This window comes from Rhineura floridana, chromosome 5 (genome assembly GCF_030035675.1).
Source record: "Rhineura floridana isolate rRhiFlo1 chromosome 5, rRhiFlo1.hap2, whole genome shotgun sequence".
Lineage (NCBI taxonomy): Eukaryota > Metazoa > Chordata > Lepidosauria > Squamata > Rhineuridae > Rhineura > Rhineura floridana.
Genome location: NC_084484.1, coordinates 57,323,335 through 57,341,025, shown reverse-complemented (window position 1 = coordinate 57,341,025; position 17,691 = coordinate 57,323,335). Strand labels below are relative to the sequence as shown.

Here is a 17,691-nt window from a genome sequence, read left to right as displayed (position 1 = left end):
ATCATGTGATCTCCAGTGTAAGGATAGTTAGGGCAACAGTGTGGAACCTTACTATAGGAAAGCAACTTCTGGTCTGTTGAAGTAACATGCGAAGGGATCTGTAGAGACTGCCTTTCCCCCCATGTTGTATCATGTTCTTGAACCCAGGAATATAGAAAGCTGCCTTGTACTGAGTCAGGCCATTTGTCCATCTTGCTGCCCTGTCCACATTGACTGCTAGGGGCTCTCCAGGATTTCAGGCAGGGGACCGTTTTGGGACCTTTTGCATGCAAGGCAGATGCTCCGCCAGTAGGTAGGGCCTAGTGCAGATCAGCAGTAAATGCCCTCTTGAGGAAACGCAAGGTTCTTGGGTGAGCATTTTTTCCCTGAAGACACACCAAAAATGGAATCTGATGGTTTTCGAAGAAGAGCTGCAAGACATTTTAATTTGGATTGGCTATTAATAGATAGAGTCATGCAGCTACGGGGTAGTTTGAATTCTAATGTTGTATTTTATAGTTTTAATGTTTTTTTTAATTAATTCAGTTTCATGAACTTGGTTTCAGTCTTTTGTTACCTACTTTCTGCCAGTTTCAACAAAAACTCATTTACTGTGAGGGTCAAGGACACAGGATATGTGGATTATATATGGATTTGTTTTTTACCTTCTTTACAATTGTTTTAACTTGCTTTTTGGACTTGGCAAATTGCAATGGCCAATGACAATAAAACAAAATAAACGTACATTGACTCATTCACACACAAATTCACACTACAAAGAAAACGGCTTGTTCCTCTGATTTATGAGTGATTCTTTTCTATCCCTTCTTAGCAAGACATCCCATGCATATCTAATACATGCCAATATTAGTGTGTACATAGAACCACTGCAAAAGAATAACTGTTGGGCCTTTGACTTAATCAATATGTTTGCTTTCCTTTTTTGTTTGCAGGAGGTTTAGAAATCAAAGAGTGCACAGACTTTCCCCTGAAGAGGTGGAGTCCATACAGAATATACTGGCACATAATTTGTATCAAGTGAGACAAAGGGTGTGTTTCTCATTCTGGTAACATGTTCCATATTTATAGAACAAAAGATCATGTTTGCATACTCTTTCAAACCTTAGCAACGGTCAGCGATAGCAGAAATGTCAGCGTTATTGTTGCAGCTGAAGCACAAAGCAACATTATGGAAAAATATGGGCCCCAATCTGTAGTGAATATGTAGCTAAGCTATGCAATTCACTACCATGAAATGCAATAATAGTTTCCAATGTGGGTGGTTGTAAAAGGGTATTAGACAAATTCATGGAGGATAAGACTGTCAGTGCTACTAGCCACAATGGCTCTGTTCTATTTTCACTGTTAGCGGCAGAATGCCTCTAAACACCAGCCACTGGGAAGCACTGGTGGGGAGAGTGCTGTGGCACTCAGGTCCTGTTTGCGGGCTTCCTGTAGGCATCTGGTTGGCCAGTGTGAGAGCAGGATGCTGGACTAGATGGGTCACTGACCTGATCCAGCAAGGCTCTTCTTATGTTCTTATGTAGTCGGTTTTTGGAGGAGGAGTTGTAGTTTTGTAGAGCTATTGTCTTTTCCACAAAACTTAGTATCTGCCCTTTCTGCGCTTATTCCCTGAAATACAAAAGAAACGGGACACCAGTCTTTTCCTTTGTAAATATTCACTTTCAGTTGTGATCTACGGTGATAGACTCCAGAGACTAGCACTAGGTGGCAGGCATCCCTTGCCTTAACAGCTTGAATGGTAAAATAGTATTTTCAGTTGTTTCTAAACAGAGGGACAGTCATGTTGGCTTTGCTGCAACAGACTAACAAAGAGTCTTATGGCACACCCTAAAGATTAACAAATTTATCATAGCATAAGCTTTCATGAACTAAAAACTGTAGCCCATGCAAGTTTATGCTATAATACATTGATTGGTTCATCTTTAATAAAGTGTTGTATTTTGGTTGTGGTAATGCATTCAGACAGGATTGCCTAATAGCTTCAGACTTTGTCTTAACCATATCGAAACTGACACCTGTAGAAAACACTCTTTTGCAGGAGGGGAAGTACAACTCCCAAGGACAATTATGCTCTCTGAGAGTTTTTTTTTTCTTGCCACAAAAATTCCTGCTGAACAAATCAGAATTTCATCACAGCAAATATTTGTTTCAGACAGGTATTTCCTATTGCTGTTTGTGTATTTGTAAATCTCATGTTTTGCCATGATCTAAGGAAACAAAGGATGGAAAAGACGAATTGTTAACACTCTAGATAGGTTCACTTTAAGTTAACTCGTATGTTAGGAATCGGCTGTTGTATCTGTAAATATATTGGCTGATAGGAGTGGTACATAGGAAGATTCCTTGTACCAGATCAAATGTTTGTCCCTCCAGACTAGAATTGCCTACTTTGAGTGGCAGCAGCTCTCTCAGCTGAGACATGGGAGGGGAATGTTAACATCCTAAGTGAGAGACAGGGGTGGCTTCACTGATGCTTTTTCTGATTCTTGCCATAGGATTTATTGGCATTCCTGACACATATTCAGTGTAATTGATTGGTATTTTATGATTTTGCTATTTCATATTGTTTTGATTGCTTGACCATATGTATTGTACTGTTATTGTATATTTCATTGTGTTCATATGTCATTCATCACTTTGGGAACCTTTGGGCCCAAAAGCAGTCCATAAATAAATGATAATATAACAAAATAATATGCCACCTGCTATATACAATGAAACTTAATTCATTTTTAATGGTTCTGTTTGCATGAGTGAATAGCATAAGGTGGAAGAAGTTGTTCTTACATTAAATGCACTGGCAACTTCTGTAGTCAGGGTGTGCTGAGGATTCAAAAATCTCTGTTCCTTGAAGTTGTCTTTATTAAAATAATTTATATCCCGCCTTTCAGTTTGCAAAATGCTGAAGGCAACTTACAAAGTAATGGCATTTCAAAACAATATAAATAACAGTATCAGCCAGTATAAAGGACATATTAAAAAGCAACAGCAAAATGACAGGACAAAGAGCTTCACATATCAGCAAGGCAAACACCCGTTCAAAGAGAAAAGTCACTCTTCAGTTTTCGTATCACCATTTCCAGAGGGGTAGCTGTGCTACTTGGTTGCAGCAAAACAATGCATCTTGCCGCACTTAAAAAGCTAACAAATCTTTATGGTGCAAACATTTTGTAGAATTCTAGTCCATACACATGCCATCATAAATTTGTTGTTAAAGTGCTATGAGACACATTGTTGTTTTTCATATAGAATATGTTTCTCCCTCATTACATAGCCTTTTCTTCCATGAATTTGTTTACTCCGTTTTAAAGCAATCTATGTTGGTGGCCATCACTGCTTCTTGTGGGAGCAAGTTCCTTAGTTTAACTATGCACTGTGTGAAGAACTTCTTTGTCTCTCCTCAATCTTCCAAAGTTCAGCGTCTGTGAGTTCTAGTGTTATGAGACAGACAGAAAAGCTTTTCTCTGTCCAACTTCTCCACACCATGCATAAATGTATACACCTCTATTATGTTGCCTCTTACTCGCCTTTTCTCTAATCTGAAAAGCCCCAAATGTGACCTTTCCTGATAAGACTGAGTTAATAATGCATGGATCAGGGCTGATCTGATCTTTCCTTAATTCATCAAATGCTGTAGGACTCAACATCTGTTTTATTTTCTGTCTCTCTTGATGAATTCAGTGGAGCATAATCCTTCTATATAGCTTCTATAAGGGCAGCTATGTTAGTCTGTGGCAGCAAAAGCAAGAAGGAGCCTTGTGGCACCTTCAAGGCAAACAGCTTTTTTAAAATCCCAAACGCTTTCATGGATTAGTGGGCTCTAGTTCACAAAAGTATATGCCACAATAAATACAATGGTTAGTCTTTAAGGTGCCACGAGGCTCTTTGTTGCTTTATCCAATCTAGAGTTTCTTAATGCTCTTGTTAAGAAAACCGTAACCTTTTAGGCAGGGGTGGGAAATCTCAGGCCCTGGGGGTGGGGGCAAATGTGGTCCTCCAGGGCTCTTTATCTGGCCTACAAGACCCTTCGCAGGCCATGTCCCTTTCCCAGTCCACACCTCTCACTGGCCCTCCTGAAGTGCTTTTGACCGGTTTGAATGTGTCCTCGAACTGTGATGATGACACTTGCTTGTCAGATGGAGAGATGGGGTGTGCATGTAGGAACCTCTGACTTTTGCATGGCTGGAATGTCACCTACTGTAAAAAGGCAAGAGTCTCATTCATTGTTTTGCCCGCTTTTGCCTCTGTCCCCACGCACCACTGGCATGTGCAGAGCTTGGAAAAGTTACTTGTTTGAACTACAACTCCCATCAGCCCCAGCCAGCATGGCCACTGGATTGGGCTGATGGGAATTGTAGTTCAAAAAAGTAACTTTTCCAAGCTCTGCATGTGCCCCTGTAAGGTTCTCCATGAGTGAAAGTGTCCCTTGGGCTGAAAAAGGTTTCCCACCCATGGTATATAGACAATGTTAAAACGTACATTGTTTGATCCATCTTGGTGGAATATTGCAGGATGGGTTGCATTGACTTTGGGCAAAACCTAAAGGCCGCATGGTCTACAAAATCACATGATGATAAAGTGGCAAGTTTCAATGCCCTGTTTTGGGAGTTTATCCTGGGAAATACCAAGTTCTGTTTTTCTCATTTTCAGACACTGTCATACAACAGGTACAACCTTGCCACAGACACAAATGAGGAGCAAGCCAAAGAAATCCTCATTCGACGCCAGCACAGCCTGAGGCAGACCATAAGGAAAGGATACAGCCTACCTTGGGGAGGGCAGGTACTTCTTACACAAGCAGTGCTATTTGTGGAATCAAGCCGAGCAAGTAGCTAAGCTGCCTGGAAGCACAAAGCCTGCTTATAAGCCCTTTGGCTGCAGCCCTGGAGTTCTCTTTCTTCAGCAATCCTATCAGCTGAGCTCTGCTACTGCAGTGGCATCCCAGGATCAAAAGGCTCCTTGTGGTGGTGGTGGTGGAGATGGCTGCAAGGCTTGTGAACAACTTGTTCTGTTAACCATTTTTAAGGGGTTAACATGACATCCATGTTTTATAGCAAGAAGTTGTAGTTCTGGAAAGTAATGTTTTTTTAAAAAAAATGATTAAAAACACTTCTCAAAATTCTGGGGAATGGTTGGGAAGTGGAATATTTCTTTCCAAAAATCTCAAACATGGTTTAAAAAAAACTTCAGTAGATGGGAAACAAGATTTCAAGTATTTAGAGCAGGGGTGGTGACTCAGATGTTGTTGGACTTCAACTCCCATCATCCCTGACCTCAACCATGCTGGCTGGGGCAGATGTAAGTAGGAGTCCCACAATGTCAGGAGGGCACGTCCATTCAGCAGTAGGCATGGAAGAGAAATTTGATTCAGTTTGCATTGAAAGCCAAATTTATCAAAGTCGCACTTTCCGAAAATATGAGAACTGCCGTCCTTCAAAATTCACACTTATCTGAATTCTGTAATGCAGTTCTCCAACCAAGCAATGTTTACAAAAATGCATGTATTAGGGGAAAGTGTGGGCCAAATGAATATATTGGTTACAATAACATACAAAAATGCATTATATTAGGATAAATTGTTTGCAAAAATGTGTACATTAGTCAAAACTACATGCAAAAATGTATTTATTAGGAGAAATATGCACTAAAACGCTGAAGAATTTTCATGAGGATTTTTTAACAAAAATCCACAAAGTGCTGTAGAAATGTCGAGAACCAAATTTAAGATTAGAAAAATAAGAAACTGAGGGAACCAAAACTGATAGATCATTCCATCTCTAGTCAGCACTGCTGACATGTTTTGAGCTGCTTTTCAAAAAGGCCATGATCAGCACATGATATGTTTTCAGGAATAACGTGGAACTTCTGCATATGGTTTGTATGCCAAGTCCTGTTTGTTTCAGTGAGTTAGACCTACATAACAAATGGTCCATTGTGAGCAATGCTTGTGTTGCAGTCAGCTGTATGCTATCATCATTCTCTTGATATACCTGGCTCTTCTTCTGTTGTCTGCTGAAAAGTTTTCTGAAACTTGAGGACATCCACCATACTCCTACCTACCTTAGTGTATCTACCATTTCAGAGAGGCAAATGCAAACAATGCTGACCATGGGCCACAGTCTCACAAGGACTAGAAAATTAAATATGGCTCTTGTTCATCTCAAGCACATAGACCATCATAAGGAAAGTGGACAAAAGCTAGAAAGAAAGATGCTCAGGGGAAGTTAACAAATGTATTTGCAATGTTTATTTTAAAACAACGGCTACAACAGAGATGTGAGCAACTCCCAGTTGATATTCTTCCTTGAAATTTGTTTTCCTAAAGCTGGAGGAATGGATTACTGCCAAAAATCTATCTCCTGTAACTGATTTAGGATGGCCTCCTTTATTTACAAATGCCTGCTTTAATTACAGATTCCAAATATTTTGGGATGTATGGATACTTCATTGTGGGATTTTTAGACTGCAGCCACTGTATAAATAGCATGTGTTATGTATATGTGCTTATTTTGTCCACAGTCAAACTGGCCCAGTTGAGTCATAACAACACACCATTCTCGTGAGCATCAGTCTGTGTGAGCTTTAGGCTTGTGCGCTCCTCCTCCCCTCCTAATGGGTGCAGGAGGAGATTGAAAGCCCTCACTCTCACTTTTGAATAAAAGCTGTAGTTTCTGGTTATGTCAGAACCAGGGAATCTATGGTTGATTCAAATGTTGGCTAGCTAATACAAGCCAAGATCAAATTGTGTTTTGATATCCTGGTTTGTTGCTCTGTCTGAACTGGGCCACTGATCATCTATAGAGCATTAAGACTATAATACCCATGACAGGGTGAAATTGAGAAAAAAATTGCTGTAACATAAATGTTACAGTAAACCTGCCCAATTCTGAACTCTAATGCTGTAGCCAGTTTGAGTTTAGGGGAAAATTCATCCTTACCTGCAAAGTTGACATGGCCAGGTTAAAAGATTGTAATGCCTTTTTTAGAAATGTGGAGGGCATTTAGTGTTTCCTGGCTCCAGACTGCAATAATAAACAATTAGTTCTCACTCTTTATGGAGCTCTTTCTCTGCTCCCGCCTTTCTCCATGAAAATGCAACTTCCAAAATTTCAATTTCCTGGTTCTTTCTGCTAGAGACAAGAGGCTTTCTACTCTTGTCTGCTTCAAGCCCCTTGATTATTTCCCTTGATTTCATGATCATCAATAGCCCCCACAATGAGTTTTTTAAAAAAGTAATTCTATGTTGTGTCCTGCCTTGATTTTTTATGTGAGTTGGTGGTATATAAATACTTTTATAAATAAAAATAAAATAAATACATTCTACAGCAGAAAGTTACCTTGCAGCGTTCAGCATGAGTTGCCTCTGTTTTCTGCTGCCTTGTAAAGTATGCTTTGGATTGATGCTTGAGATGTTTTGTTTTTGTTTAAGCTACTTTATTTGAAGAATTTTATTTATAAAAGAGCAATACATTAACCACTCATTTCAAACATAGCCACCCATTCTCACTTGCATATTCTTGTTTCAGAGTCATCAGAGATCAAATCTGTTGAAAGTATAACACACAGTGGTATTGCATGTTTGAATCACCTTCTCCAACACTTCTTCCTCCATAGGCTGCTATCAAAACCATGCGTTATTTGTCTTTACCCTTTGGTAATGCCCAGCCAACTAGAAGGGATGCCAGGAATGATGATGATCTAACAGGTAATTCTCTTTAATCAATATAATAAAAGAAAAATGACAAATTGCCACCAACGCACACCGAATATGATATTTTTATGAGGTTGCAAATAGCTACAAGGCATCCTTTCTCACTAAAGCGAGGCTTGGACAAAGGATGAATAGTATGTTGCCAATGAAATGGTGCCCATCAGAATCCTTAATGCTCTGGTTTCATTTAGAGAAGCACACTCACCCTTTGCATTGACATTCTTTAACGTTCTTCTCTGTCATAATGAATAGTATGCAGGGCAGCTGAATTTTGGACTAAGTCTTTTGACCAAACAAGGTTGGAGATAGAAATGCCCCCATCTGAAAAGGTGAGAAACTGTCAGAAATCAGCTGGTGGTGGTTTTCATAACATGGGGCTACAATGCTGGGAAACACTTCACTGCTGCCTCTTCTGCACAAGAGATCGCTCCATAAAAAGGGAACAACTCTAGATTTACATGGAGTGGAAGGGAGGTGATGGTGGCTTTCCTATCCAAGACTTCACATGTGCAAGTGCGATAAGAAAAGCTGCTGTGTAGTCCTGATGTCTCTAATATTGTCAACCTCCATCTCCCTTATGCCAAAAAGACATTAACGAACCAACTTCTTAATTTTTTCTACCATATTAGTATGATGGTAGAACTTGTGGTGTGATCCACACTAGATGAGACTGTGACGCTGTCTCTAAGATTGTATCTAGATTTTTTATTTCCAAATGACCTCATTATTTTTAATAATAAATAGTTCAAAGCACAATTTGAAAACAAGACAGGTATAGTATAAGCAGCCATAAATGCTTTATGGCTCTAAAGCATCTGATGTGGCAAAGAGGGTATGCTTCCTTAGAAGAATCTGCAGTTTGATCACATGAAGAAGATGAGAGACTCACCCTCTGTAACAATAAAGCTTATCAAAGGCCCCTGAAGCTAAAATTCTTTGGACCTAACTGCAGGTGCCCTGAAACCCATCCTGTTTGCTAATTACAGACTTACCTTTCTTCATTTTTTTGTCTTGCATTATTTAGCTGTTGCCAAAAATACCAAGGACAAATTGCGAAATAAAAACAGGTGGCAGACGAGCTGAGAGCTGTGAGCTGTGTAGCCACAGTAAATGGGATATTTATGGATTGCAGATCTGGTGAAATAAAATAAAAAAAATACTGATTGCTGTGGAGAAAGAGAGGAGAGTAGTGAGAGAACTTGAAGAAAACAAGGAGAAGTGGAGACGGGCAGCGAGGAGAGTGTGGCTAAACTGACATTTCTCAGAAAATATTTTTCTTTCATGGGCTTCCCTTGGAAGTTTGGAGAACTTCTCTTCTTCCCCGCAAGGATATTTAGAAAAATCTTTCCCCTGCCCCAATTTTGCTTATCACAGATAGGATGGGTAGTTTTTGGTGGCCATTTTCACTCGGCCTGAGCCCAATAACAATTAGAGTCACCACTTTTTCCACTGGCTGTGCTCCTGCACCATTGTCAGCAGCCTGACAGATAGAAATTTAGCCAATGAAGCTTGTGTGTCATGGAGATATATGGTGGGCAAAGCTTAAATGGATAAATCTCAATGAGATGGTTTGTGCAACGTGGTAAGCCAATAAGCCAAACAATGTCTTAGCGAGACAGTGTGAATGTGCAGGCTCCCGGAGAGGAATTCCCAGCCTCTTTGCTCCTTCCTTATCCTTTTTCCTGCTGTATCCCACTGGGCCAAAGCTAAAGTTTGGCTTGGTGTGTGGTCCACACTGGTACTTGTGGTTAAGCTCTCTCCTCATGCACTACAAGATGCAGCCAAGATGTCTTCTTATGATATCATGTGAACTGGCAATTCTGTCAGGCTGCTGTTAAAGGCTTGGGGGACAGACTGGAACAGAAGTAATAGCCCTTCCTGTTTAGGATTTGAGATTGTCATAATTGCACATGAAGATTCATTTGCGTAAATTGTAGGGACAGTTTTAAAGTATTAGGAATGTGATGTGTCTATCTTTCATCCATGAATTTATTTACAGGCATTTTCTTGGCCACCTTATGACAATATGTTCTTGGTGCACCTTACAAAATAAAATAAAACAACATTATAAAATTGCAATTAACAATAAAGACAACCAGTTCAAACATTAAGAACATAAGAACATAAGAAGAGCCTGCTGGATCAGGCCAGTGGCCCATCTAGTCCAGCATCCTGTTCTCACAGTGGCCAACCAGGTGCCTGGGGGAAGCCCGCAAGCAGGACCCGAGTGCAAGAACACTCTCCCCTCCTGAGGCTTCCGGCAACTGGTTTTCAGAAGCATGCTGCCTCTGACTAGGGTGGCAGAGCACAGCCATCATGGCTAGTAGCCATTGATAGCCCTGTCCTCCATGAATTTGTCTAATCTTCTTTTAAAGCCATCCAAGCTGGTGGCCATTACTGCATCTTGTGGGAGCAAATTCCATAGTTTAACTATGCGCTGAGTAAAGAAGTCCTTCCTTTTGTCTGTCCTGAATCTTCCAGCATTCAGCTTCTTTGAATGTCCACGAGTTCTAGTATTATGAGAGAGGGAGAAGAACTTTTCTCTATCCACTTTCTCAATGCCATGCATAATTTTATACACTTCTATCATGTCTCCTCTGACCCGCCTTTTCTCTAAGCTAAAAAGCCCCAAATGCTGCAACCTTTCCTCGTAAGGGAGTCGCTCCATCCCCTTGATCATTCTGGTTGCCCTCTTCTGAACCTTTTCCAACTCTATAATATCCTTTTTGAGATGAGGCGACCAGAACTGTACACAGTATTCCAAATGCGGCCGCACCATAGATTTATACAACGGCATTATGATATCAGCTGTTTTATTTTCAATACCTTTCCTAATTATCGCTAGCATGGAATTTGCCTTTTTCACAGCTGCCGCACACTGGGTCGACATTTTCATCGTGCTGTCCACTACAACCCCGAGGTCTCTCTCCTGGTCGGTCACCGCCAGTTCAGACCCCATGAGCGTATATGTGAAATTCAGATTTTTTGCTCCAATATGCATAATTTTACACTTGTTTATATTGAATTGCATTTGCCATTTTTCCGCCCATTCACTCAGTTTGGAGAGGTCTTTTTGGAGCTCTTCGCAATCCCTTTTTGTTTTAACAACCCTGAACAATTTAGTGTCGTCAGCAAACTTGGCCACTTCACTGCTCACTCCTAATTCTAGGTCATTAATGAACAAGTTGAAAAGTACAGGTCCCAATACCGATCCTTGAGGGACTCCACTTTCTACAGCCCTCCATTGGGAGAACTGTCCGTTTATTCCTACTCTCTGCTTTCTGCTTCTTAACCAATTCCTTATCCACAAGAGGACCTCTCCTCTTATTCCATGACTGCTAAGCTTCCTCAGAAGCCTTTGGTGAGGTACCTTGTCAAACGCTTTTTGAAAGTCTAAGTACACTATGTCCACTGGATCACCTCTATCTATATGCTTGTTGACACTCTCAAAGAATTCTAATAGGTTACTGAGACAGGACTTTCCCTTGCAGAAGCCATGCTGGCTCTGCTTCAGCAAGGCTTGTTCTTCTATGTGCTTGGTTAATCTAGCTTTAATAATACTTTCTACCAGTTTTCCAGGGACAGAAGTTAAGCTAACTGGCCTGTAATTTCCGGGATCCCCTCTGGATGCCTTTTTGAAGATTGGTGTTACATTTGCCACTTTCCAGTCCTCAGGCACGGAGGAGGACCCGAGGGACAAGTTACATATTTTAGTTAGCAGATCAGCAATTTCACCTTTGAGTTCTTTGAGAACTCTTGGGTGGATGCCATCCGGGCCCGGTGATTTGTCAGCTTTTATATTGTCCATTAAGCTTAGAACTTCCTCTCTCGTTACCACTATTTGTCTTAGTTCCTCAGAATCCCTTCCTGCAAATGTTAGTTCAGGTTCAGGGATCTGCCCTATATCTTCCACTGTGAAGACAGATGCAAAGAATTCATTCAGCTTCTCTGCAATCTCCTTATCGTTCTTTAGTACACCTTTGACTCCCTTATCATCCAAGGGTCCAATTGTCTCCCTAGATGGTCTCCTGCTTTGAATGTATTTATAGAATTTTTTGTTGTTGGTTTTTATGTTCTTAGCAATGTGCTCCTCAAATTCTTTTTTAGCATCCCTTATTGTCTTCTTGCATTTCTTTTGCCAGAGTTTGTGTTCTTTTTTATTTTCTTCATTCGGACAAGACTTCCATTTTCTGAAGGAAGACTTTTTGCCTCTAAGAGCTTCCTTGACTTTGCTCGTTAACCATGCTGGCATCTTCTTGGCCCTGGCGGTACCTTTTCTGATCTGCGGTATGCACTCCAGTTGAGCTTCTAATATAGTGTTTTTAAACAACTTCCAAGCATTTTCGAGTGATGTGACCCTCTGGACTTTGTTTTTCAGCTTTCTTTTTACCAATCCCCTCATTTTTGTGAAGTTTCCTCTTTTGAAGTCAAATGTGACCGTGTTGGATTTTCTTGGCAATTGGCCAGTTACATGTATGTTTAATTTAATAGCACTGTGGTCACTGCTCCCAATCGGTTCAACAACACTTACATCTCGCACCAGGTCCCGGTCCCCACTGAGGATTAAGTCCAGGGTTGCCGTCCCTCTGGTCGGTTCCATGACCAACTGATCTAGGGAATAGTCATTTAGAATATCTAGAAACTTTGCTTCTTTGTCATGACTGGAACACATATGCAGCCAGTCTATGTCCGGGTAGTTGAAGTCACCCATTACTACCACATTTCCTAGTTTGGATGCTTCCTCAATTTCATATCTCATCTCAAGGTCTCCCTGAGCATTTTGATCAGGGGGACGATAGATCGTTCCCAGTATTAAGTCCCTCCTGGGGCACGGTATCACCACCCACAACGATTCTGTGGAGGAGTCTGCCTCTTTTGGGGTTTCGAGCTTGTTGGATTCAATGCCTTCTTTCACGTATAGAGCGACTCCGCCACCAATACGTCCTTCCCTGTCCTTCCGATATAGTTTATATCCAGGGATAACCGTATCCCACTGGTTTTCTCCATTCCACCAGGTCTCCATTATGCTCACTATATCAATGCTCTTCTCTAAGACCAAGCACTCCAGTTCTCCCATCTTGGTTTGGAGGCTCCTAGCATTAGCGTACAGGCACTTGTAAGCAGTGTCTCTCTTCAAGTGTCTTTGGCACTTGTGGTTAGGCCTGTGGTAATTTTGCTCTTCTGAATTTATATCCTGTGCCCCTGCTCTCACAATGCCTACTTCTAGGCCTACCCCTTTTAAAATTTCATCATTTCTTTGGTTTTTATCCCAGGGGGGAGGTTTATTCCGAACCGGACCTTTCTCAGCTCTTGTCGGGCTTCCCCCCTCAGTCAGTTTAAAAGCTGCTCTGCTACCTTTTTAATTTTAAGTGCCAGCAGTCTGGTTCCATTCTGGTTCAAGTGGAGCCCGTCCCTTTTGTACAGGCCCGGCTTGTCCCAAAATGTTCCCCAGTGCCTAACAAATCCGAACCCTTCCACCCGACACCATCGTCTCATCCACGCATTGAGACTGCGAAGCTGGGCCTGTCTGGCTGGTCCTGCGCGTGGAACCGGTAGCATTTCAGAGAAAGCCACCTTGGAGGTCCTGGCTTTCAGCATCCTACCTAGCAACCTAAATTTTGCTTCCAGGACCTCACGGCTGCATTTCCCCTTGAAGTTATGGCTGACTGTTAGGGCAGTGTTCCTTCTATATCAGGGCTGGCTAATCTGTGGCCCTTCCGATGTTGCTGGGCAGCAACATCTGTCATCAGTCTGAACCATGGGCCATGCAGGGAGGGGCTTTTGGGAGTTGGCAGTCCAGTAACTACTGGAGGGCCAAAAGTTATCCAGCCAGGATAAAGGAGATCAGTTTCTATGCTGAATATGCCCAGATTTTGCTCTCAATTTATATTTTATTCTCATTCCAGTATTTGATGTTTTGCAAAAAAATTGTGGAAGTAATGTATATGTGCATAGGAATGGGAATCATGGTAGAACAATCAGATCAGAGGGCTAAGAAAAAGAGAACAAGTAGTACAGAGACAGTTTTGCTTTCTGTACAGTGAAGCCCTTTGAAGACACTACTTGAACTTTCCAAATGTTTCTTCATAACCAGATTTTAAATGTATTTGTACGTTTTATTTTGTATGTCGCCCAGAGTGGCTGGATAACTAGCCAGATGGGCGACTAATAAATTTAATAATAATAATAATAATGAGGACCCCAGGGTCGGCCTTTGCATAATATATGAACTGGCCTGACTTCTCCAAATACTGACTTTGGCCTGCCCTGTGCAGAAAATGCACAGTTACTACAATTCAACCCTATGCCGTCTTCATAGAAGTAAGTCCCATTGGGTTCAGTGAGACTTACTCCTAGGTAAGTGTGTATAATAGGGTTAGGGAACCTTTGGCCCTCCAGATGTTGGTGAACTATAAGTCCCATCAGCCCCATCCAGCTTAGCCAATGGTCAGAGATTATGGGAGTTGTAGTTCAGCAACATCTGAAGGGCCGAAGGTTCCCCACACCTGGTTGTGTAGGATTGAACTGCAAGCACCATTTTTTTTACAAATGCCTCAGAGAGAACATGTTTATTATGCTATGTTATGTTTGTTCATTAATAAAGGATCTCTTTATCTTTGAAAAGAGAATCCATCCAGAAGCAGGTGGAAGTGTGGGGACCGACCCTTTCGCTCCTAATATTATTCACTTGTTTCTGAAACCAGGGGATTGTAGCAGCGACTCTGAGTCTGTGTTCATCAAGCTCAGTTCAGAGCCTTGGCCAGGATCACAGCGAAGAAAGTGGCGACAGCAGGAATCGCTTCCAATGAAGCAGCTGCATTCAAAAGTTGAGCTGGCAGGTTTTACAGGTCAGAAAAGAAGAACAAATCAAAGCGATGAAAGAGCCAGAATACAAAAACCTCTGTTACTGCCGAAGCCTCCGCTTAATGTCGTGCCTGAAACCGATATTATACAGGAACTTGAATCAGAGGATGAGTGGAACAGGGCACCATTCCCATTAGCACCCTCTGTCAAATGGGCTGCAGAAACCAGAGGTGATTTTGATGGGGCCCAAAGATACTTTAGTAGAAGAAAAAAGTGATTTTTCTTCTTCTTCACAGAACATAATTGCAGTTTATGCCTTTGTGCCATTGTCTCTTATGGAAATTGTTGGAGACCCCTGAACTCATCCTGATTCCAGTTTAACTGACAGAAGATGCTGGCATTGTTAGATGCAAAATAAAATGTTTGAGTCCTGATTGGCAGTGAGCTGTAAATCACCAGCATTGAAATCCGCAGATGCTTTGGCTGTTCATGTAAAAGTCCCATTATAAAAATAAGTTATGGTTCCACTCTTGGAAGCTAAAAACCTAGCCATTGGAAATGTCCACACTGAACAGAGAAAGCTGGATGGGAGGTATTAATTGGCGTTTTGGCAAATGTTTAAATAATGTCAGTGTATCACTGTGAGTTGGCTTTATGTTTCTATGGAGTGAGTTTCCTCCTGTTGGCACCTCTCGCATGCTTAGGACCTTGGCCCTTCACCAAAGCAGGGCAGGGAGGAGGTGGAGGGGGCAGCAGGGAGCCTTGCTTTGCCGAGTGGGTGGGTGGCTGTCGGGCCAGAGGTACTACATAAAGCAGGAGGGCCAGTAGGCAAGTGGGCTAGTCAATAATGAGACAAGTGACCTGGGAGGGGGGCAGCAGCTGTCAATTCAGCACTCCCCTGCCCCTGCTACCTGGGACAATTGGCTCATTCTGCCTCATGATTATTTTGAACCTGCACGTGTTCAAGTGCAATGACTTGTTCATCCAGGCATTTGCATTCTACTGGCTGGCCCTGTGTCAGGCCCATAATGTGTGGAGACTTGACTTTGGGGGTCATGAGATGTCTCCAGTCCATCTCTTCCCTATCATGGAGGTTCACTGAATGGGTCTGGCCTTCAAGGGTTCCCAACATTTTGGGCTCTGTGGGTTCTATGCTGACACTGTTGTGAAATCACAGTTGGAAGGGCATATAGCCCAGTTACCAAATGTCAGACTATCATCACTCGAAACTCAGAGAAAGCAAACTGCAACAAAGGAACTTACTGGCAGAGCAGAGTTATAAGAATGTGTCTGTGATCACTGCCCAATTCTGCAACCACTGACTTCTATGGCAATGTGGGTGGTGAGGGCCGTACTGAGAGTGTCTTTCAACCTGGGCACAAAATACCTGACTGGTGCTGCATGATTCCTTATACTCCATCTTGATCACTGAGATCTTCTGACGGGTCATTTTTTAATTGTTCCCCACACTCTTGGGGCCTTTAATAGGGACCAAGCTTTTAGCGTGACAGGCCCTGCCCTGTGGAACTCCTTGCCAGCAGAGGTCTGGCAGGAGTTATCTCTGCCTTCTTGTAGACATCTGTTGAATACTATTCAGAAAGACCTTTGGGATGTGACTTTTTTTTTTTAGCAACAGGTTTTTATTGATATTTTTATTGATGTTATTGTGGTGTTATGTTCTTATATTGTACACAGCTTTGGTATATTTTTAATGATAGGGCAGTTTATAAATATGTAAATATATAATGCTAAGGAGACTGGGAAGACCACATCTGCTGGCCTCAAAGGTCCTGGAGTAGGGAAAAATATCTCCCTGAGTGGTGCTTCAATCTCCCTCTATGTCTTCCTCTGAGCTTGGAGATGCGGAGGGAGGAACTGAGGCTGTGGAACATGACACTATTCACTTGTCCTCATGGGTCAGCACAACCATAGGTGCACTTACAATCTTTGTTCATGTCCTGGGTTAGGAACAAGTTAGGGTTGTCCTGGACTACATTTATTCCTCTTGTTGTACAGGTACGGTCTGCTATAGGTGGTTAATCCTACAATCTTACCTGGTCAAGCCTGGTTGCAGGCATATGCCTCTGCTGTTCAATTGTGTTTATTTTCCTAGGGTCTGAAAAACTTTCATATTTGTAATATCTAGCAAACTGCATTTTCCTGCTGTTCACAATTAGCATTAGTGTTCAGAGTGCTGCAACGGACCACTGCCAATTGTGACGAGTGCATACAAAAAAACCCTGTTGAAGTTTAATGCTATTGTTATGTCTTCATGGTGATTCCAGAAGACTTCTTGTTTTTGAGAGAGAGAGAGACTTATTTATTTATTTATTTTGATAATTTATATACCACTAAACTGCAGTGTCTCTAAGCGGTGTACAAGAAATGTAACAAATACAATAGAGATAAAACCAATTAAAAACTAACTAGGAAATTAGAAATGACTCAAGATGCCTGCTCAAATAAAAAGGTCTTTGAAAGGTGTTGAAAGCAACAAACAGAACTTCACCCAACCTTGCTCCGGATTCCTATAAGGATTCCATTAATCACCTAAAAATATATACAAGTAATTGTGATTATCAAAACAGAGGTTTTTATTTTACTAGGAAAACGTTTCAGCTTCCGCCTTCATCAGCTGCCAACATACAAATGCTGTTAGCAAGGTGGCAGTTATAGAGCTTTGAGGATGGAATGCTCAGAGGGGCTTCATTTCCAGAAGCTAAGTAGTGGTGGTACTGTCCTCCAGGTTCAGGCCATGTGGTGCCAATGTGTCCAGAGAGTATATCCAAAAGTTCTCCCTTTTGGTCAATGCTGGTGGGTCTGCTGGCATCTCTATCGCTGTTATAGTTAAGTCCGACAGGCTGTGGCCGTCAATGTTAAAATGTTTTGCAATTGGTTGCTCTACTTTTTTAGTCAAGATTGCTGATTTGTGGTTTCTGAAGTGTATTCGTAGGTCAGTAGTAGTTTTTCCTACTTATTGGATACGACATCCCATTGCTTGCATTCAGTGACATAAACTTTCTTGCAGGGCATGCATTTGATTTTCTGTTTGATGTAAAATATCCAGCCTGCCCTAGTGCTTTTGAAAGTAGTTGTCTCCATGAGGTACACACAGGTGATACAGCATTTGGAGTCACAAGGATGAGACCCAGGATTGCTGACAGGTGGCTTAA

General features: G+C 41.7%; 1 protein-coding gene across 1 annotated transcript in view; it reads left to right on the top strand.

Moving 5' to 3' along the window:
* The window catches only part of LOC133385823 (sodium/hydrogen exchanger 4-like), a 34,304-nt gene extending 19,361 nt beyond the window's left edge, over positions 1–14,943 (top strand). Inside the window, exons 8-11 of the mRNA XM_061629401.1 lie at positions 933–1,029; positions 4,654–4,785; positions 7,618–7,708; positions 14,419–14,943. Of these exons, the coding sequence (XP_061485385.1) occupies positions 933–1,029; positions 4,654–4,785; positions 7,618–7,708; positions 14,419–14,795 (697 nt within the window). The 3' untranslated portion in view covers positions 14,796–14,943. The remainder of the gene's footprint in view (positions 1–932; positions 1,030–4,653; positions 4,786–7,617; positions 7,709–14,418) is intronic.
* The last annotated feature ends 2,748 nt before the right edge of the window (positions 14,944–17,691 follow it).